General features: G+C 33.9%; 1 protein-coding gene across 1 annotated transcript in view; it reads right to left on the reverse strand.

Moving 5' to 3' along the window:
- Positions 1-24,073, reverse strand: part of LOC150108574 (uncharacterized) — a 128,192-nt gene that overhangs the window by 30,443 nt on the left and 73,676 nt on the right. Inside the window, exons 2-5 of the mRNA XM_090416015.1 lie at positions 20,913-21,051; positions 7,624-7,695; positions 5,318-5,495; positions 4,673-4,843 (exon numbers count right to left, since the gene is read on the reverse strand). Coding sequence (XP_090272141.1) covers positions 4,673-4,843; positions 5,318-5,495; positions 7,624-7,695; positions 20,913-21,051 — 560 coding nt within the window. The remainder of the gene's footprint in view (positions 1-4,672; positions 4,844-5,317; positions 5,496-7,623; positions 7,696-20,912; positions 21,052-24,073) is intronic.

The raw sequence follows: 24,073 nt of genomic DNA on the forward strand, positions 1-24,073 counted from the left end.
TTCGAAGTTTCTTTGTTTATTATTATTTTCCGTGATATTTATTGGGAGATCGAGAAATTTAAGTTTGAACAGTTAATTACAAAGAGATTTTTGTCGCAGACATATTATCTGTATATTAAATTTAAAAAATAAAAAATAAAAAAATAAAAAAAACTTTTACAAGTAAATTGATGATGATGATGATATCAGCCCATTGTATCTCGCTACTGGGCAAAGGCGTCTCTCCCAAAAATTTCCACTCCTGTCTCGCGAGGGTCATCCTAATTTAGCTGTTTCCTGCTATTCCTACGAGTTTATCTCTTCATCTTATCTTCTATCTTCCTCTGGATCTCTTATTCTCTCTAGAAAGCCAGCCTATTTTCACTTTAATTCTTTAATTTTCTTGGACAACCATCAATAATTTTTTGTGACCTGACTCATGCTGATTTTTTTGCCTTCAATGGTTTTCTAATTCCCAGAATAATTGTTTCCACTGATCATTGATATATTTTAAGTTTTAACATTTTTCAAAGACCAAGTTTAGACATGCCAATGTAGTGGAATCTATCAAATTCCTTTTAAGAGAGGTCAAACCGTTCTTCATCCACTAGCCTAATCTCATGTAATTATTCCCTTCTTTGGTTTCTGGAACTACATTTGTAGGTTGAGACTATTGCTGAAGCATATTGTTTTTCCCTGGATAAGGGTACTCTGGCGCGTATTCAGTGTTGATGCCATCGAGAAAGATAGGAATATTTCAGCTATTAGTCATGATTTTATTTTTTGCAAATTTCATTCAATCCCACCAATCTGTTTAGGTTTCAAGCAGACTTGAATTAATTAAATTATAGTAAATTAAATAGATTTAATACTACTAATTGTAAAAACTTATAAACACTTCCGTGAAATATTAAATACATTTTTTTATAATTCCGAAAACGTATCCATATAGAATAAAAGTTATATAAATAAATAAGGATTTTTACATGCATAAACAACTCTCGAATGACATTTTACAATACATAGTATAAAATATTATGAAACTATAGCATTTTGCTTAGTATGGAGTGCATAAGCTCTATATGGAGTGCATGAAAGTCATATATATATAAGAATGATGTGAGTGAGTAAGCATGATGGATCAACGTGTTACCATCTGGTTTGCAGAAACTACCAACAAGACAGCGTGATCCGTTTTCATCTGAGAGAAATCAGTCTCCGCTGTTCTTGGTCGCTTTTTAAGTTTGAAATCAAATCAAGGACAGCCATTCGAACGAATGAAGTTCATGAATGGAGCATGCGCTATTATCCGTTCGCGTAGTTGATAAATGACCAAAGTCCTCCCATCCAAACTGATTTACAAAACATACGTCACTATTTTGTTCAATTCGTAAACTACACTTTTGCTTACCATAAAATTTCAAAAATTTCTCGATTTTTTCTTTTTGTTTTCTCTCCCTAGTTTATTGCAACATTTTCACATGAACTATCATATTGTATATAATTTATCATGAATTCGTTAAGAAAGTTAAAGTTAAATAATCTGTCCTTATGATTGACGAAGTCCTATAGAGTTGAGATCATCTTGTTCGATGGCTTTCCAGATTTCAGTTCCCAATTTATTATTATTAGCACCTAATAATCAATAAAGCCGGATTTTCCTATGGTATAACTTTTATAATTATGTTTTGCAATACAATCTATAAATGTGCTATCAAATAGCAATGGTACAACAACGAAATCATCCAAAATTAGGAATTAAAGTTCTGTACCTCAACCAAATTGATGCACTGATTTCTCGGAATAGACATAAACACCCTTCCTTAGGGCACGATGAATTCCAAACTCATCTGTTCTTCCTGTTTACTCCGCCGCTACTATGTAGCTGATAACTTTCTATCTTGCCGAAGTCGGTCTTTAGACCTATGGGTCTAAAAACTCAGTTTAGCACACGCTCTATCAAGTACCATAACTGTGTGCTTTCGAAAGTCCTTAGGGTACTGATTCCGGAGAGAGAACTGAAAGGCCATTTCATTCTCTTGAGTTCTTCGGATCGCGGGTGTAGTGTCTTTGCTTTAGAACAAATTGATCTTTCCAGTTTCCTAAGTACTTCAATTTGGGACCAACATTCCTTCCAAGTTTTCTGAAGTGAATTTTTTTTCCCCCTTCTGGCTTCGTTCGAAGTCAGAACAAAGTTAGAAACATCTGAGTAAATCTACAGAGTTTTGTTTGATAGGAAACTATTCAAATGAATTGTCTCAAAAACAACAACAAAAATAAACAAAAAACATTGATCAATGATTGAAAACATTCTGGAAACAAATATTACTGGCTAATATATAATTTATTTTCATTGTAAACACGTATTGTAATATAAAGCGAGTAACATATGATGAAAGGAAGTGACATTACATGAAATAAAATAAATAAGCGACGACCATCGTATAAAAAGTGAAAATCATAAACCCGGAGTTCCAGATAAAGGAGACAGATTTAAAACACGCATTAAAAATCCAAGTTGTTTCGTTGCCAACTTAATTATATGCATATTAGGCGGTCATATTAAAAATGTGAAAATTTATGCGAGCCAGCAACTTTCATTGTTTAGTGTGTTGACCACCGTCATTCAGATTTTTAAAAATTACCATTTTTATGGTATAATATTAGATCACACTCTAAAGTAGTTTCGTTATCATATAGTGCAGCCTACTAAATAATACTGCGTTAAGAATACGGAGATTAAGAGTATCACTTAAGAATATAAAACAGAACTTATATGACATTTAAAACAGGTATTTGTGCGGAGAAAACTAATAACAAAGTATTTATTTTCTACATTTTAGAAACATTTGCAAACAACATTTTCTTAAGGTTTTCATGATATTGCATTGAAACTTGAATATCTGATTTTTAAAATGAAAATTCTTCATTTTCATTTTCCGATTTTAAAACCGGAAATATCCAGAAAATTACGTTTGAATTTTATTTATTTATTTTTTATTACTGATGAGCCAGTACATATTTTGTACCTTGGAAGTCTTTCGAAAGTTATTTACTTCTGTACATTATTAAACTTTACGCGTACTTAAGGTACAAGAGTTTACATTAAAGAAGTAAAACAGGGCTAAAGCCAATGCATGTGCTGATCTCTTTAAGTAGAGAATAACATTTTTAATTCCAGACGTCACTAAAACCTTTTATACGAATCAACAAACTCCAGAAAAAAAGTGCATAAACAGAAATAGCCTTTAAAAAGTTCTCGTCGGTTCTGTTATTCTTTATTCAAACTCACACATATTTCTTTTGGGTTCTTGCTGAATTCATGAGCAGGGATGTTAATCCACTAAGCTACTAAGGCAATGGCTGAGAGCGGCAAGTATTGAGGGAACAAAAACAAGCAAAATTGGATCGGAATTGTAAAAGGTACCGCTTTCCTTCTAAATTTTACATATTACAGACAGGAGAATTGTATATATACAATTAACCCTTAAACAATGCGGGTTTGAACTGCGCGGATCCACGTGACGCGGATTTTTTTCAATAAATATACTAGAAAAGTTTTTGAAGATTTGCAACAATTTGAAAAACTCGCAGACGAACTGCCTAGCCTAGAAATATCCTACAAATTAAGATATTTTAACTTTTTATAATAGATTTATGTATATAAATCTGTTTTATATACATAAATTATAAAAAGTTATAATAAAAAGTTAAAATTTATCAAAACTTACGCACACAATACTTACAGACCGTACATGACGCCATTCGCAGTCGAGAGTGTAAACAATCGTAAAGATGCAGTCTTAATTCATCACTGCATGGAATTGACTGTCATTAATTAATTAAAATAAAATAAATATTTTATGACGATTCACTCATTGGTATATACACTAGGCTACAGCGAAGCAATCGTATCGACTGCACTAGGCTACCATAAAGCAATCACATTGCTGCTTCTTTCATCAATGCATGAATCATTATACCTGTAAATAAATATGAATTTCTTTTTCACATTATCTTTTCATTTTTGATATCTAGTGTTAGTAATGTATAAAGCATCTACTGTGCTTTGCATCATATAAGACAATATTGATGTCAGTACTGACAGACAGAGAATTCATCTTGTAAACAGACGACATAAACTTACGGTCGATAAATACACTACAGTACTGTAAAGGTATTTCCTCTTCTCTATGATTTTCTTAATAAGATTTTCTTTTCTCTAGCTTACTTTATTGTAAGAATACAGTATATTATACATACAAAATATGTGTTAATCGACTGTTTATGTTATCGGAAAGGCTTCCGGCCAACAGTGGGCTATTAGTCGTTAGGTTTTTGGGGAGTCAAAAGTTATACGAGGGTTGGTCGTAACAAAGCAGGGGTGATCGGGGCCCCTAACCCTATATATATATATATCGAAGCCCTTTGGTCGAAAAGACCTGCGTTCGATTCCCGTCCATAACGTGAGGAACCTTTATCTGGTATCTTTCAACTAAAGGTGAGTTAACCGGTCTCATACGGTGGTGGAGGGTTTTTTCCTCCCGGTAACTCGGATTTTTCATCTCTCAAAATATACACGGCTACAGTCATAAATATACTCACGGCAAGGAAAGCAACGGGGAACCATATATATATATATATATATATATATATATATATATATATATATAAAGGCGTTTCTGTCATTTACCTGTCAGATTCCGACAAATCGGATGGATCACTGAATATGTCTGAAAAAGGCGAATCTCCGTGTGCATCTGTCTCACTTCGTATCCCGTCACTAAATGACGTAGTTTTTGGAAGATTGTTTTTATTCTCTAAATATTCTTGCAGCGGAAGGAGATCGTCATTTGGTCTGTTCCTAAGAGAAAACACGATAGTTTAAATACACTTCTAAAATCATTCAATTTATATTTTCATTTACAATCATTATTTTGATATTGATAAACAAAAAATATCCAGTTTAAGTTGCTTCACTGATAGTTCAGGATAATGTAGTAACAGGAATAAACAGTAATAATGGGTATAATGTGGCTCATATTACAGAACCATTTTTTTTTTAAATCATATCATAAAATAGCTCATAGTGCATGGTTTTTCAAACTTTTATTCTTCATGAGAATGTGGCTCTCATTTGAGGAATAAAACATCACATTTAAAACAGCACCTAATAATAATGGTGATGACCCTTTCGTAACAATGTATGTTCAGCATTGTAGCCGTAAGCCTAATGGTGACCCAAGTTTGAAAAACCTGTCATCGAGCATTTCACTAACTGAGTGGTTCATACTGAAACTGATATGTCAATCAAAAATAAGAAATCCAAACATCTTACTTAGGTACCCAAGGTTTCCACTCGTTCTGAGGTGGAGAATGCCTTAAATTGTCAGTCTGGTCTTTCGCGGTCATACTACCTTCATAACCATAAACCTTATGTTTCTCCACTTCACGAGCGCCACTTGTCACAGTGTTATTATCATCGGACTGTGCATTCAGTGGATTATTATTGATTTCTGTAAGAAAAGTTTGAACCTTTAGAAAACACACGTGGAAACCTGTCACTTGAAGAATACATTAATAACACATAACAGATTTACATTCAAAAATAGACGGGGTTTTTATTCTTATAACTAATCAATTGTTAACTGACGATATCGATATATATATATAACAGTGCAAGACACCTAGATGGTACACAGAATTGTCAACTCTGTGTACATATCGGTCATTAAACTGCTGTCCCACATTGTACCCGTATGAGTCTAACACCAAAGTAAATTATCTTGCACATGCACTCGGTAGAATGTTTTGCAGTATACTGCTATCTAAGGTAACTCAATGACCTAGTTCAGGATTTTTGAGTTTAAATAATTCAGAGGTGTCTGAATATTATTAAACATTTAAGTCAAAGTGTGCTTATTTTGCCTCTGCTTTGAACATTTCATTTATATTTCGCAGAGGATAAGGGCAGCATTATTTACAGATAAGTAAAGATGAAAATAGTATAAATCATAATTCAATCTTTGTTTCCAGATATCTCGAATCTGGGGGGAGAGAAAAGACCAAGATACGCCATTGAATAAAAAAAAATAACGCACAGATAATAAAGATTTATTATCTTTTTTTATCGAAGCTGTCCTTCATATTATAATTCACAGAAAGTTATTAAGTTTGTTATTATTATTATTATTATTTCAATTTTTTGATTTTTCGAATTATTTTCAGGTGTCTGTATGTATTTTAAACGTTGTTGTTAGTAGTAATAAAAAGGAATGAGTTGCTAAATTCATTTAAAATTCATTATATTTTCATGTGATAAAAGAAAGAATTTTCAGCATTCAGAACACTGTTTTTAATCTTTCAATAAAAAGATTAAACATATTTGGGCATCATATTATATTACAATCTGTATTCACGTACTCATATGTAGAAAGAGGTTCAGTTTCTTAAAGTTACTTTTTAAATTTATACAACGAACATCATCATCAACTACTTTCTCCATACATATTTTGCCTGTTCAAATCCATAATAAATGTTTCGGAATACTTTTGCTAGTAAAAACTGTTTTGTAATAATATATAACATCGGAATTTAGTGAGAACTAGATTGGAGGCATTCCAATCCAATGTACTTGTGCAGTTGTAGAGAAGAAAAAGTTTTACGTGGCATTTCAAAATCAGTAGGAATGTTTTTTATATTATTTTTTCAACGAAAAATGAAGCCATTCCCAGCTCAAATTCAAATAAGATTCTACAAAATCGTTTTTCTATTTATTTAGTTTAGCTAAACGCCTTTCGTTGTTTGTCATTAATTTTTGATTCATCCCGATTATGATTTTGATGAATGGTTGGTATTTAACATTTAACTCATTAAACCAATGTAAATATCACGAACGATAATAAATTTAGTTGAATGACTTTCTTATTACTCCCTAACTATCTCGTCTTCGAATTTAGGCTTTCGTCTTCCATCCACTTTCCGATAGTGTCCACTACGAGGTCATGGTTTGCGGAGCAAAAGAGCCTTTTGAAGCGAAGCGCATAACCACGCACCATTTAAGATAATGATTGGTCGAAAAGGTTAGTTTGAAACGGTAATGAAAATTTATTATACAGCTTAACATCAATTTCGAGTGCGCTTGACGAGAATTGAATGCAAATCTATTTAGAGAAATATTAAATGTAAAACACCTGCGAATTCATTGGTGCATTTCCAACCGCACCTTGAAATTAAATAGAGGGACTCCTCGTTATCCAATGGCTCGCTCTCGCGTAACCAAAGCTCCATAATGAATACCATTTAAACTCGCTGAGAAAGCACCGAATCTAGTTACCTTGGATATTCGCCACTGCAGCGCTTTGCAGGTCTAGTTTACTTGTCATTACGTCAGAACCTGAAATGGACTTGGAATCACTAGTTAATTCTGACGCCAGTGTCTCATTGTAAATAATATACTTGTTTGATTGGCATCCTTCTTAACAATGACGCTGATAGCTTTCAATTGTTGCGATGACCAATTGTATTACGTAACAATTACAGAAATCAGTACATTTATATGATTTACATTTCTATATTAGACTGCATTATTTAACGCTAGAGTTATTCTAATGTAAACAGAAAATGTCTTCAATAACGTTTTACCTGCTACAGATTCTTCCCTTGACCTTGCGGTTAAACTGCAAGGCGTCTGTCCTTCCCACTCATTAAGGATTTCTGCAAAAGAAATGCATTAAGAATTAGTTCCTCACTGTCATTATCACTCTGAGTATAGAAATGTCACGCACCGTATGCTGTTACGGCTGCTAGAGAAATGGAAAGAAAAGAATTGATTAACAATTTACAACTTCACTTACACTTAATTACGTAAAATGTCTTCCTCGATCAAAAAAAAATAAAAGTGAGTGCATTAAGTTCTATGCACAGTAATTCAAGGTAATTTATAAGTTATTCAAAGCACTAAAGATTGCAATTTAAATGTCTTTTTGTGTAATCTATGCAACTATAATCGGCATATGGCAAACCTAGAATTATTTCATTTAATAAATGCTTTCCTATTCAGAGCTTATTGCAGTTACTTCAAAATGAACCAATTAAGGCACTCGTTTCTTGTATCTTCTTTCAATATTCTTCTTTAGACCAAGTGTCAATTGACCCATCTCAAATCAATATGGAGTTCTCCTCCTTCTGCACTAGAATTTGTTTTTTCGTAAAAGAGACAAACCAAGCTGAGAATACATAAAACTACAGAATTATTCGTTGCGTAAACCGTCGAGAAACAACATAAAATACGTTGAAAAGAAAGTCAAATTATTCTGACAAAGGCAAACAGATTAGCAGAAAAATAATGTTAACAGAAATACGTTGCCAACATAAGCTCTTTTAAATCAACGGTCTGTTGCTTTTGAGCACAGCCGAACAGTACAGCAAGCGAATGTATGTCTGTGCTTTACTGCTACAAAACCCTTTACAACTTCAAAGAATAAATTCGTCAACATACCAGCAAACATGCATAAGATGTAGATATGAAAATCTGCAATTTAAATACGAACTAAAGTACACAGCATTTTCTTCTTTTATGACATGTCTGTTATATCCAAAAACAGTATGAAAGTATGTTCACGAAAAACGTATAATACTGAACTAGAAATAATTCCAATGGGATAAATGGAATTGCATGAACATTTCATTTTTGTTTCGTTCCTCATATATATATGTCGTAATTTACATTTGAGAAGAATTATAAATAAAATAAATACATTTAAAATTCATTAAACAAATAATATTGGCTTAATGAATTTTGTATGTGTATATGAACGTGAAAAAATAACAGAACAACAGATTGTTTTATCTTGTATTTTTCCTTAACGTATTATTTATAACAGCCTTTGTGACTAACTGCTTATATTCTGTATATAATATTTCTGTCATCAGTAGGATAAACCTCTGGATATCCATAAATTAAATAACAAAATGTCTCCGCTAATTAGCCTTCAGTTAAAAGCTGTGATTCCTCGCGCCTTGGATAAGATTCAAACTCATCCCAAGAGTGTTGTTGCATTATCAATCTTGCAGATTCACAGATAACACCGAGTGCAATGCAGTCAACAAAACAATATCCATCAAAGAATGCATCAAGGTATGAATTGCCTTTGCTATCTTTTCAACTTCTGCCTGTTGGTAATGGAGTTGCGATGACAGGGTAGAGCGGTATTGTTCACAACCGTGTAGCACATAAAGTAAACAAAGACAGTTTGTTGGTATTGATATAAAGAAGAATATCATGGTGAATGGTGTTTTATATGTCCGTGATGCTTAATTTGTGAAAATTCTGGTTATAGGAAGAAGTGGTTGTTCCATTGATGAAGAGCAGACTTCATCTTTCCTTATAAAAATTTAAATGATTCCAGAAATGGACAAAGGATTGTGATGATAGTAAAAAGAACATCCATCGCCACTTTCAGTAAATAATCCTCCAATCACTTTATGTCCACATAAGAAAGCACGATTGGTTTCCAAAGGAAGATCGTATTACAAGAATATCCTGTCATTCGAATCCAAGGAATTTCGTTGTCCGTTTGCTAATGAAGCAGGATGGCATTAGCATGCGTGGCATTCACTGGAGAGAGGCTAGATGCTAAACAGATAGGAACCATCTTCGTGTTGAATGACTAAAACTGCATGAATAGTACAGTTCATGGTGACATAAATTGTGTTTTCATAGCATGCGCCGGACCTTGTAGGTGATAGGAGAAAGCAGATAATTGCAAGCACTGGAACACACACACACACACACACACACACACACACACACACACACACACACACACACACACACACACACACACACAGAGAGAGAGAGTATACAGTGTTCTTTTTCAGTTCGAAACTCATTTCCATATTTTTTTTTTCGTAGACGTCTCCATGTTATAGCTCAAAGGATGCGCGTCGCTTGGTGAAGAGAGTTGAATTACCTTGGTTTGTATCCTACATGTGAAGAGAGAAACTCTATACAGAGTTTTATCTAGTCACAGACGTAATTGGCAGGATTTTTACTCTTCAAACTTATTATTTTGACATCCGCGTGTTTTTTAGGAAACTCGAAGTTCTGAAACGCGTTGCTGCACCAGCATATTGCCAAGAGTGCTGCTACAAAATTTTGATGCGATGACGTAGATGACGGTTTTTAAAAGTGTTGTTCAAAAATATCCGCTGTCATTATTAGACTTGGTACACTAATACAACCATGTTCGTATATACATAGGAGAAAGCACATAAGTGATCTACAGCATGCTCCTTATTCACTGACTCGAAAAAAGAATTGTTTGGTCGCATAAATATTTCTGTATTTCACTGAGCCTTGAAAGGAAATCTGCGAACTTAAAATTACTGTACTGAAATACATTTCTTTCGGTATTCCTTTAAATATTATCCAAGGTCTGTTAAAGTGAAAAAACTGGGCTTCTTATAACTCTAACTTTCCCCAAGAAACTCCAGCTATAAGGTCAATGTCATGTGTTAATTGCGGTGTTCTTCTTGTGGATTTACCTGTTTTTTTTGCCGGATGAAAACCCCGAGTTTTCAGAAAGAAACATTTCATGTATATTTACTAGACTGACTAACCCATTTACAGTTGAAAAGCCCTTATGTAAGCCCTAATGTGAGAGGGACTAAAGGTTCTTTGCGCCCATCTCACATTAATACATGCCTCTTGTATCAAAGAGCGTCCTCGCTACTGACTACGCTACGAAGGCGACTGTAATGAAATCAGTCATAAAAGTAATTCCTACCTTCCCATAACAGTTACTTATTCTGAGAGAGGTCATCCGTATACTACGAAAATAATAAAGTTCCTACTATCGCTTCGTATTACCTTAGTGTTGTCTTTGTTATGTACGAATATAACGAATTTACAGCACCATAAGAATCGCGAATACTTCATCTTACTCCTCCTGAGAGCCATGGTCATAAAAGGCAATAAATATAGTGATCAAGGGAAGTTATGTTCGCTCTCTTGAATTCCTTTTCCGTTCAGATTAAAGTATTTGCAGACCATCGTTTATCACTGGATTGATTACAGTTGTGTAATGATGTTTATTAGTATATGGTTTTTATGTTTAATATTCTATAAAATCATTTAATCTCTTTTAATTAATAAATATGCTGCAAAAAGCTGCACATTTAATAACGATTATTCGGAGCAATGAGATTTTATTCAGAAAGGGAACTTGGGTGACGAAGTTGGATGCAGACCAAAGGCATGCTGTCCATTTTAAGCATCGTGTATCCTTTGTCACCTCTGTTAAGCGATAAAAAAACATTAAGTCCAAGTTCCAAGCATATTTTATGTGAGCATACATTACGTATCATCAGGTAGCAGAAGGTTCCAAAGCCTCAGACAATAATTCCAAAAAAATCTCATAAAAAAAAAAAAAGAAATCATTACAGCTAAAGTCAGTTTTTTTCTTCAGGTTTTTGTAAATGACAGCATTTATTAACTCCAACCCGCAGTACTAATGTTCGATGTCATGCTTTATAAAAACTAAAATAGGACAACTATGCAAACATAAGAGAGCTGATAAGCAGAAATTCATTATTGGAAGAAGATTTCAGGACCATTCATGCAAAGTAATGGGCATAGAAACATAACTTGTGTTCACTTGTGGATGTAAAGCCGGAAGAATTCTTAAAGGCCCCTATGCCGCTCGTGCCTGGCATACTCTACTTCATATATTATTTCTAAATGGAAATGATGTTTAATCCTCTGTTCTGTTTTTTCCGTAGAATAAGTACATACTGCTCAAAGAGAGGTCAGATGAATGTTCCAACACTTTCCAGCCCAACCTCGGGGTTTGGTTGGTTCAGTGGACGTTTTCGCTTTCCAACCAACAGACTTCCATTATGGGTATGAACATATGTGGTTTGCTTTAGGTGGAAATTAATTGTATCTTCCAGTGTGACACAGCCATGCTGCTTACTAGAAGCAGCGTGAAGAGTTCCATGGTTGGCCGATAGAGCAGGAGAACCGGATTAACCTTTAATCCGCCCATAGTACTAATAACTAATCCACTATAATTTTATCAGTGGCAAATAACACTAAAACGTCTAACAAATCTAAGCGATTTGCGCAACATGTGGAATGTTGCCTCGCACAAAATGGGCCCTCAAGCGACTTTCTCTGAAATGGCTGTCTTGGCAGCTAAAGGGTTTCAGTGATGGAAACTACAAATGCTTTAAACCCAACAACACTTTAAGGAATTCACCAGTCAATACGATATTATCGATTGACAGTTTCTGAATTGGTCTTCCAATTCAGGAACTGTTTCTGAATTGGTGGTGTCACCACTATACTGGTGACTGTCACCAATTCAGAAACTGTCACTATATGACAGTTTCTGAATTGGTGGTGTCACCAGTATAGTGGTGACACCACCTTTCGTCGCAAGGTACTTTTTTTTTAGTTCAGAGAGGCATTAAAAGTTTAAGTAAATCGTATCGAATACTGCAGAGTTAAGATCGTCTCAAACGTGACGTCTCCATTGACAACAATATGGATCCTTGCACAAATTTCAACTTTCCTTTTTCTATTTTAATGGATTGGAAAGTGTGCTGCAATATCCTTCCTACATTCCGAATCACTATGCATCGGATTTCCATCTATTTCATCTATATTCTTCTGAGAGAGATTGATAGTTTAGGATTTTCAGTGGGACGCTGAAGTGAAACAGGTAGTACGCGATTATTTTTATTTATTTATTTCTATCTGACCCACATACGAAAGGACTTACTCACCTACTCATAGCATATTAGTGCATGTTGGGGGGGGGGGGGTACACTAGAGACCCAAGAAATTCTACTTACAAGTCGTTCACTGCCTAGTAAATTAATAAGATGAATGGGGTGCTCATTAGGATTTAATGGAGGGGGAGTTACATGACTCCCTCCCACAATAGGTTTTAAATCTATAATACATTAGTACCTTGTGTAGACTAAGATTCTTTTATTATTTTATATTGTTTATTTTAGTTTATATATATTTTTGTATTTTTAATTTATTTTTACTTAGTCCGGAAAATCTACTCTACCGACCAAACAGGGAACTTTTTCAAGCCACTTCAGGCCTCCAAAAGGCAAATGAATAAAACGAAATCAATCTAACTTCCGTGATTGCCATTCAACGAATTCTTATTGGGTCACCTTTATGTATTCTTCTCATGAGATAATACTACATTGTGCATTAAGAAATCGTATGACCTTGGCATATCTTTACCCATTTACCCAATAGAATTCTATTCACTTTTGCTCCCTGCAATTGAAATCACGGAAATAGTCAGCGGTATACTTACCTTTCGTTATACAAACAGATTTAATAGGGCAAACAAATTATCATATAAAGTGTAATGTGACAACAGAGCAGTTAGTTGTTCGTCATTTCCCCTTTAAGCAGAAAAGGCCTACCTATGGAAGTATTTATATGCCCTGAGACAATACAGTATTTGATCAAGAAGCACCATACTAGCATCTCAGATTCTGGCGTGGTGAGAAACAATCTTTCATTATTCATGTAAGCACAGGCAAACATTAGCCTCTTCCTTTATCCAAATACTATATGTGGAGAATTGGGAAGTACATACTGTTACCGGCAAACATTTATTCTCAGAGCGCTAATACAGAATAATTTCCTCATTCGATTGTTGCAGTTCCAACAATCGTATCCTGGGAAATGCTTTTTTTTTTTTCAAACTCGCAAGTAGAGTGATTGTTAAAATGGAATTAACTTCAATAGCAACAATGACATTCTATTGTTAGAAATGCATAATTATATTAGTATTTAATTATTAATATTAAAATTCGTATTAAATGATATTATGTACGGGAGTAAATATCAAAATAGTGTTAGTCAAAAATGCTATTGTATGATTGCATTATAGAACCGATGGGTTTAAGTGTAGATCCAGCCATTAAGTGTTATATCAACATATGCTGTTTATTTCAATGTTCTCAGATGCTACATATTTATCCCAATACACTTCCTAGAATATTTTGCATTCTGAATGCACTACCGTTCACAGCCTTTAGACACACAATGGTGAAACTGTTGCAGATTCCCGACACTGAAGAAAACCAGCAAAGTTTGAGAATAGTGAACTCTGGTGAACATCAAAAAATGGATCAATAAAAACATTGCAACTTTTTGAAGCTTAGCTGATCTGTTTTAAATAATACGATACAAAAGTGATTGCATCCTGTCAATGTTCTAATAGAATGGTCCTTTAAATTAAAACCATAACAAATATACTGTTATGGTTTTAATTTTGTGTCTTATAATCTTAGATGTCTTGGTCTTAATTTTTATCAAATCAAAGTTTATGCTTTGAGTTTAAAGTAAAAACAGTTATATTAATAAATCTTAGGATCTCAAATAATATATCAATAGCAAATGAACTGTTTTTTTATTGTTTCAATTTTTTTATTTAATTATTTATCTTTTGGGATATTTGCAGAGAACAAAAAGCCAAGCATCACCTATCACCATGATGATTTACGATAATTGTAACTGTTCGTGCAGAGAAAGTTTATTCTTCCTTCCCCTATTGTCTTATTTAATACATTTTGTAAGATTCTTTTAGACATTCACATGATTTAATATTAGAAAACATCATGTCAACATTTCACTTCTGGCATCACGCCAATGCATACAAACAATATGTTTCCTTTTATTTATTTTTCGGCGCTATTAACTACTGGTGAAATCGATGGGTGAGTGTATATTCACGTTGAAAGATATTGCCCAGTGAACAACATAACAGCGGCATTTAAATTGATTTTTTTTTCAGCTTCAGGTGTTATTTAATGGAGTATTCCAATGCATTCTTCCTGAGAGGAAAAAGACCGATTATGGGCAAAGAAACGGCTGAGAATTGACAGGAAATTCCCCAATTTCCAAGTTGCTTGCGAAAATGGAGTATACACCATTCATTGCTAAGACTTCTCTCAAAAGCAAAGTAAATTCCTTTGGTGAGTGTTTGTCATAAAGCAACAGAAAATGTCGTTGTAAGACATCTGAAATTCTTTTGCTGTATCCTCAAGGAATGTCTAGGAAAGACTAAGTTGTGTTAGTAACAGGAACAAGCAACAAATTGCCACGGATGACACCCAACATGACACTTTTGCCATATTAATTTTACTGTTGTGGTTAGAAGTGTAAACCTGATGTCGAATTTTTTTTTTTTTTTTTGGTAAGTCAATTATGGCAGTGTAAATGTTGTAACATGTAGAGACAGAAGCACCTTCAAATGTTACATAAACATTGAGAAATTATTTTCTGAACTTTGTTCAGATAAATGAACATTTCTGGTTATTGTTCAAATTTTATGGTATGTACCACCATAAAATTGCATCAGTAGAGTTAATTTAGTATATAATAAATCGAAATAAAACAGTCATTGTTATGGTCTCTGCGTAATAATAAATTTCATTTGATACAACAGATGGATATAACGTAATGTTTCCATGACAACAATATGGATTGCTTCTAGTAATAGATGGCACTAACTTTCAAACGTTTTGCATTGTTAGACTTTCGTCACAGATGTTCTTTTGAATTAGTGGGGAAAAAAGGAAAAGAACGGGATGCCACTACACTAAGATGTATTTTAACCAAATAAAAAATAAACCCTGTAAAACTTTTTTTCATCTCCGAAGGAAGTACCTGGAATTCTTTTAGTTCCAACTTTTTTTGGGATATGAATCGGTAGCAGCTCTCTGCCCTCATCATCAGTAGCTGAGGTTCTCAATACCATTTGTAGATATTGGTTATGAGAGTATGGTAGAGATACCTGCTGCGATCTCGTGTTCCTAATCCTAACTGGCATTGTTATTCCATGAAATCGTAAGTTCTTGAGTAGATTTTTTTTCCTCATTTGCGAAAAATAAAAAAGCTCGCCTGCCCGAAAAACTTGAAAATTGACTGGAAACAGACTTGTTTCCAGTCAATTTTCAATTTTCAAAAATCAGATCTCTCTGTTTCTCTCTCTTATACTTCTTAAAAGGAGATTTCCAGAATGAAATCCTGAAGTATCCGTTTAACTTTGGATAAAGTGCATATTCAACGCATGTTTAATATGATAACAGTGTCAAATAAACTCACCTTTTTTTAGTGTATAGTAAAGATATTTTATTATTTTATTTTCTAAAAAAATAAAAATAAATATTTTGTGCACTAGAAAAGTTCACATTTGCATTTTATTTCATTCTCGGTGTAATGTTTACCTTGTGCGCAAGTACCGGCCGTTTAAACTTTGTTCAAATTTCTTGAGATCAACTTCGTACATCAGCAATATATTTGTATGCTGACATACGCCTGTCAGCTGTCTGACACAGCTGAGATCATTTTGCTTGAAATGATGTACGGCTCCATTTCATAGATGGAAGACATCTACATAGATATGCCCCGAGGCCTTGTCCATCATCAGTCACTAGAACTCCCTTTTTCCATCGGCCTCCTCATTCCTCGAAAAGCGTAGGCGGCACGGTCCATCTATCCTTCTCTTTATGAGAAAGCTTCAGATCATCGCAAGAAACAGTAGCTCGCTGCAATAACCGTTGTAGACTAGCGTGACATAAAGAAGATAAACGATAGATATCGTTATTGCTAGAATTATTGCCACTTCGGAGAGAAAGGGTCTAACGGTAACACTAACTGGACATGTGGGGGATATGAATCATTGTAAGAGTAGTGCTGCTATAGTTTAGACAGCTGCATCATACTAGCTGAATACGATCCACGTGACTCGAACTTCTTTCCGAAGCGTAATATACATGGAAGTTATGTACGGAAACATTTAAGTTACAAATTCTTTTAACTGATAACTTTTACTCAGCCTGGCTGAATATAGGTTCGAATACTGCTACAAGCTTGGATTCTTGCGGATGTCTTTAGGCAATCTATAAATGCCATCGACGGATGCAAGACCTCCACCCTGCTTATTGGAGGTCTGAAATGTTTCTCTGTTTGGTTTCTAAAACAGGGCTTGTAAATTATTTATTTTTAGTCCACCCACAGTACTAAATATTAATTTCCGACAAGTCGTTGGGAGGATTTGCATTAAAAAATGATACACTTTGTATTTCTATAAGTATTGCAAATAGGAGAAATTAGCACAAATAATGTTTTAATATAGGGCCATCTTTAATATACAGTATGTTCATGTCCGTGCAGCATATTTTCCATCAAACAGAGACCGCTTGTAGAAGATAAACTCCCTTTTATTTTTGAGACAGAATCTCTTTAACGCAACCGAGAATATGACCTACATTAATAAATTTATCACACAATTCCGACACATCGCACCAACGTTTAGTGAAATTCAGATCAGCAGCTGCTCTGTTCATACAATTTGCTATCTTCGAATCAAATTTTCACTAATCTAATCTGAATTTAATAAAAATCGCTCTCCTGTTGAAAACATATAAAGCCCTTCACAAGAGAATTCACTTACTCTAATCACCAAATATAACTAAATTATTTAAAGACTGCGTCGTGTAGTATGAACAATGAGAAGATATTTTTATTGAAAATACCTGAATTCAGTTCCGCCCAGTAAGCATTTTAAGGGGAGATAGATTTAGGATTTTGTACAGAGCATAGTGGCTGGATCATGAAAGGAAAAGAATAGAATAATTCCTAATTTTTGGAGACCAAGGAAGGTATTGATGTGATTTGTTTATGCCAGGAGAGGTTACATGTCAGTCCGAGAGAGAGAGAGAGAGAGAGAGGGAGAGAGCTCAACCGATTTGGTGATTTTTGTATTAGTGAGGGTAAGAGAAGGTGAGCTGAGTTCCCCTTTGATAAAAGAAACACAATGGAGTTTTAGTGCTACCAAAAGTGACCACGCTATGAACGATGGTACAGAGATCAGTATTTAAGATACTGATCTCCATACGATCCTTCAATGGATTGTAGATTATCTTAAGGCTTGGGATGTATCACCACTGCATGATTTGTCAAATGAATCAGTAAAGCTGTAGACAAAATTAGTGGTGAGTGTGAATAGGTTGTTTATGTACAGAAAAAGAGGATAGGTGATAGAACAGATCCCCAAGGCACTCCTGTGCTGGTGGACAAGCTCGAAGAGGAAAGCAACCATTCACCAGAGACGCTGTTTGTTACCACTTACAGAGGGTGATAGGTAGACCGATGAATGCCAATTTGTTTAGCGGGATTCGATGCCAGACACGTTCAAAAACTCTAGAAAGGCCAAGAGCCAAAACATTTCTCCGTGGTTTGATATAGAAAGAGGTCAGCCGGGATCTATAATGGCCAAATCCATTCTGCTTGATTAGTGGACCTCTAGGTACTGAAAAACTCGACTATTGACTTTCTATATTTGATTTTATATAATTAGTTGTTGGATCACACGTGTTACCAATAGATAGACTTTTTCCATACCCGCACTACGGTCTTAGTTTAACATTGGTATGGCCTTTCGCTTCTACTCGTGTATGATGATCCCACGTACAAATGGCCTTTATTAAATTAAAGAGGTACACCACTTCTCTCGAAGTTTTCAAACCCTATGACAAGCAATCAACCATCGATTCATGTTCTGGTTCCTTGGATTCCATTCTAGGACATTTCAAATGCAAATGGAAAACGCAGTGTCCATTATTCATTTGTCCTCTTTACCTCTTTCCCATACATAACATGAATAGATTATTTGTATATCATGCTTGAGTGCCCAGTCCTTTCTAAATCCTAATGTGTTTTTATATTTACCCATCACTCATTGTTGCAAACTAGCGCCAGTGAAGTCTAGTTTGTAATCTACTCACGTTTTTTATAATTATTCTTAGTTTCTTATTAAGGCATGCATTGATATTGGCATTCTGTCGTCAGAATTATTTCAAATAATATCTGACGATGTCAGCAATAAAAAAATATAAATCAGAATGTAATCATTAAGTCCAAAACAATTAAATGATTTTGGAGTTTCCATTGCAAAAATTTTCTCGGAGAGAAATTTCGATTTTCCTATCACGTAACCAACCGGTCTTAGTAACATGATGCAGCCTATCCCCCTACAAAGATAACACTGAAAAGGGATTGACCAGAAAGATTATGATACAACGCGTACAGCAGGACTGCAACAGGCAACTTCCGAAATCCAAAGCGGGAGGGAAAATAATGAGCTTCGAAGTCACTAACTTATGTGGATCAAGTTTAATCCGTGAAACCGATAAAATTATTTATTTAATCCTTTTGAATACTTCTGGTTTAGAACAGTGTATTGCACCAGAGAATTCAGTTAATTAAGCTGATTTAACCGGTTAATTTATGAACACAGTTAAAGAGAATATGGCAGCTGCTATCTCACCATAAGCAACAGGCATTTGTTTTCTCTTTAACTCTTAGACGAAGTAAGACGAGGGTCCTCTTTTTGATAATTAGTAATAAGAAGACTGTTTAATGCTCTACGTTGAATCTTATGGGGATTTTACATATATGAATGCTTGTGCTGCAAATCAATGGGGAAATGAGTTATTTAAGAAATTAAATAACTATTAAGCTGTGGTGAGTTCACAATGACCACCTCGACAGCTTTTTAAAGCCGTAAGGGGAAGCCCTTACGGCTTTAAAAATGTCGAAACCGCAATACACGATGTGGTACGTAGTTTGCCGTAACACAACAGACGTTACTTGCAGTATTACCGATATTTATTTATGAATGTAATTAAACTAAATAGGTATTTAATATAGAATATACCAGAGGAAATAGGAAAACTTAATTTAAAACTAAAAATGTGTAAATAAAATTAAGTATTGTGAATGTGAACATATTACAACGCATACAAACAAAATTAATGCAGTTGACACTGGTACATGAATTTTAATCTCTCTCTCACGCACACACACACATACGCAGAAATATTTCAAAATTTAGACACAAATAAAATATTATCTTTACTATTTAAAAGAATTTTGCTAGCTACTTAAGTTATACGTATTAATTCGAACACGGTATATGAATTTGTAATTTAAAACCACTGAGTTCTAAGTAACTTTGTGCACGGATAACCAAGTCCTAATATTAATATATTTTGCAATCATCCTTTTTGACATTTAATTACTTTTTAATATGTAATAAATAATAAAAATAACAATAGATGTAAATGACAAAGGTTTTATAAGTGCAATATTATTCGAATAAGTGATTATATTAATTTTTATATAGAAACTTTAATATAGAAAATTAATAAAAAAATTATATTAAAAAAACCTTAACTCAATCTCAGTATAAATTGTACTATAGGTTTACAGAAAAAAAACTTTTATAAATAATAAAATAAAAAATAAAAAAATAAAATGAAAATAAAAAATATCTTAAAAATATATAGCTAACATTTTATGCAGCTATAAATTGAATATACCTTGGTTGGATAACGTAATGTGTGTATAATATATTTGTGTAATATATATGCATGTATTATAGAAGTTTATTCATAAACTGTAGACGTTGAACAAGCTTTTCAATCTTTGCTTGAAGAAGACTTGAACGTAAACTACGTTCTTAGAGTTATTGATAACCTCACTATTAAGCCGGGGGGGAAATGTAAAGTTGACTGAAAGGATTAGTTGAAATAAAAGAGTTATCAGAACACAGCTAGGAAGTGAACTTCACAACACTCCTTCTTTCCCATTACAAAATGTAACGATTGATGTACGCTATAATTATGGCAAACACTTCATCAATAGTACAAGGATATGAAAAAGTCTTTTAATTGCTTTTAAAAGGAGTTACTAGAGAGAATTAACAGCTGCAACAAGAAAGAGTAATGCTAAATAATTGACAATTAATGCATACTGAGATTATATGAGAGTAAAATGGATAAAGTGATGCATGAATTTTCATCCCGCACTCGCTTCTAATTACCTGAGGTGTCTCGAAGTAGAAAGAATGTTCTAAATCCCTCCTCACACACCTTCCTGTACAGCGTCTGAGTAGCCAGATGAGGAATGCAGGAATTATACAGTGCCACGATAGCATGAAGAAGGTCTGTTGGTGACGTCATCTGCAAAAAAAAAATAATAAATAAAAGTTGTTACATGGACAAAGCACTGATAAGGATGAGAAGGATTGGGTTCAGACTGACTTGTGCAATTTATTCGTTCAAAATCACCTCCGATTCTTGAACCATTAATAAGTTAATTTGATGAAGCTGAATTAAATGAGGGGGTTATATTTTTTTATTATTATTTTCTCCTTGAATTAATCATAAGTCTATTATAGCAGGACAGGCAAAGTCCCTTTGTTTTACATAAAGTTACGAGGTCTGGCCTGCTATTGGCGAAGATCATCCACTCAAAACGAAAACAACAAGCCGTAATCAAAGCCATTCGCGAAGAAGATAAACTCAAAAGCATGAAATCGATTTTTTTAAAACATGATGTCGACGACAGGAAAACGTGCGTTCAGCTAGAAAACAGTGCAAGACTTGGTATGAATGTTAATTATATTTATCTCTAGTACCAGCTAGGGATATAGCGAATATCCTCTCCGGCGAACGTGAAAGCAGCGGGGGACCTCTGTAAATTGTATTTGTGTAATAGAAGACGTAAGGCACATTTTCCACGAAGCGGCTTTATACTTCAGCTTAGTCTGATGTTTTTGAATACTTCACTTGTAGCTTTGTTAAGCTACTCCAGCCGTGTTTAACTCGTTTTTTTAGCTACCCCCAAAACTTGCTTTAATAATTCTATTTGGGATTGAATTTTCATTGCAAAGCGATTGCTTTTCCCCATAATGCATTTATACAAGCGGATACAAAGCTAATAAAAAAATAAATAAATTAGTTCTTGCCTTCATTATAGACAATCTTGAAGAAAAAGCGGCAAATTTATTTTCTTAAGGTCATATCGGCTGAACCAGTTCCAAAGATATTTTTGGAAATTTTATAAATTTATTATAAAACATAATTAAAAACATCTTATCACAATTGCGTTCATTTTATTTTATGCCGAAGTGTTTGTTCCCAGTAAACAAAAATAGCCTCAAGTTTCAGATCCCTGCGTTTGTTTAAGCAAACGTAAAAGTGTAAAGTTCATGATTAATTTATTTCTTAGCTTTGTTTATTAATGATACAAGCATACCATGTTGTCTCTAAAGTCGACTTCCAGATTATCTAATCTTAAGTCATCTATGGTAATGTCTTATATTAATATTAGTGTACACACAGTCCAGTTAAAATATTCTAACTACTCCGATTATTTCACAATCGGCCATTACATCCTATCACGTGATACTCGTATCACTGTGAAAGCAATATACATGGTAATTGAAGTAAGTAGGTAATGCATTGTTCATCAAAACACGGGGGTGATGGACGTGACTTGAGACTTAAAATAAAAAAAAATTAATAAATAAATGAAATAAAATAAATAAATAAATAATAATAAAATATGGAATATTGAAGAAAGTTCCATGTTAGATCTATCTTTCGTTTTCGGAATATTTCACTTTTAGTTCACCTGTGGTTCTAATACTAATATACTATGGATTTACGACTGTAAAGACTTTTAGCGAGTGGGATAATCATTTAAAAAAAAATAATAGCAAAATGTCGATCGCTGAAGATACTAAACTAAAAACGTAAAACAAAAAGACTGCATCTATCTATGGAAGAAAAACGAGTTTTTCTTCCATAGATATTCTTCCATGTTTAAATTTTCTTCCATAGATTTTCTTCCATGTTTAAACACCTTTCTTAAGATATAAATTCCATTCGAAAATTATTTGAACGTCGAAAAGGAGAAGGGATTTTACCTTTCTCTTCGTAGATAAATCTAACTGGATGGATTATATAACTTAGAATGTCAGATAAGGTAGCGGATCTTCCGACCGCATCTTCTATTTTGTCCCATTGGTCCCATTTGGCAATATCATCCCGGAGAATGCACTCTGCCAGTCCCATAATCCTAATAAAGCTCGAAAACGTAATATTTATTGACTACTTTCAGACTTATCTTGCATATCGAGTCACCACACAGTCATAATATTAATTGACATTCTGGGTAAGCAACAGTACTTTATATCCATAACCGAAGTTAAAGGCTGTTATGAGCCTAACTGCTACTGCAAGAAATAATGTTACCCAGGACGGACAATAAATAATTTCGCATAAAGTGTGATCCCAAAGTGCATCTCCTTAATGAGGTTCGTTAAATCCTGTGAACCCGTCTAGTACGGAATATTCATTCCTATCTGTCGAATTCAACTAAAAAAACATTTGAAATCATAACTTTTTCAGAGTTCCACACATCAAGAGAAACGGAATGGAGGTTCTTTATGAGGGGATTATGTAGAACATAACATAGTGTCTATGTCCTCCCCCCCCGCACAAGATTCTTAGTATTGCTCGGAGGTTAATAGTATCACCATCATGCTTGTCAAAGATTTAGGCCTAGAGTGGCCTGTTCCAGCCTTAGAAGTCATCGTTGATTCCCTTAAGAGGATGTCCTGATTTTATTTTTCCTAATGGTTTGTAATTTAAGGTTTGTTTTGGTAATCTTTCTATTTTCATTCTTTGAACGTGTTCCATCCATTTATGTTTATATTTTTGAATTTTTTCTATTACTGATTCCTGGTTTAATTCTTTCATAATTTCTTCGTTTCTTTTGTGATCAAATAGGGTATACTTTGCAGTTTTTCTCATAAACTTCATATCAGCTGTTATTAATCTTCGTTTGTCTTTTTGTTTTATTGTTCAGATTTCACTTCCATACATTAAGATCGGTAGGGCTAATGTTTTGTATACTTTTAGTCGGTTTGTTTTTGAGCTAGCTTAGGTTTAAATTTAGGAGGTTGATAGCAGTAATTTTTATCTACATAATTGATACACAGTCAAGAGAAAATATTATTCAAACAACAATTTGACTGGTGATACAGAGCAATTCATTTTCTGCCCAAGAATCCAAGAATAGTCTGTATAATCATTTATAATTAGTTTTAGCTATCTTGCTGCAGGCACTGATTAGATGTTCTACAGTCTCATCTTTCTGAGAATAATAACAGCAAGAATCAATAATAACAGCAAA

Source organism: Typopeltis vanoorti, chromosome 3, assembly GCF_054136105.1.
Source record: "Typopeltis vanoorti isolate ZY-2024b chromosome 3, IOZ_Tvanoo_1.0, whole genome shotgun sequence".
NCBI classification, from domain to species: domain Eukaryota; kingdom Metazoa; phylum Arthropoda; class Arachnida; order Uropygi; family Thelyphonidae; genus Typopeltis; species Typopeltis vanoorti.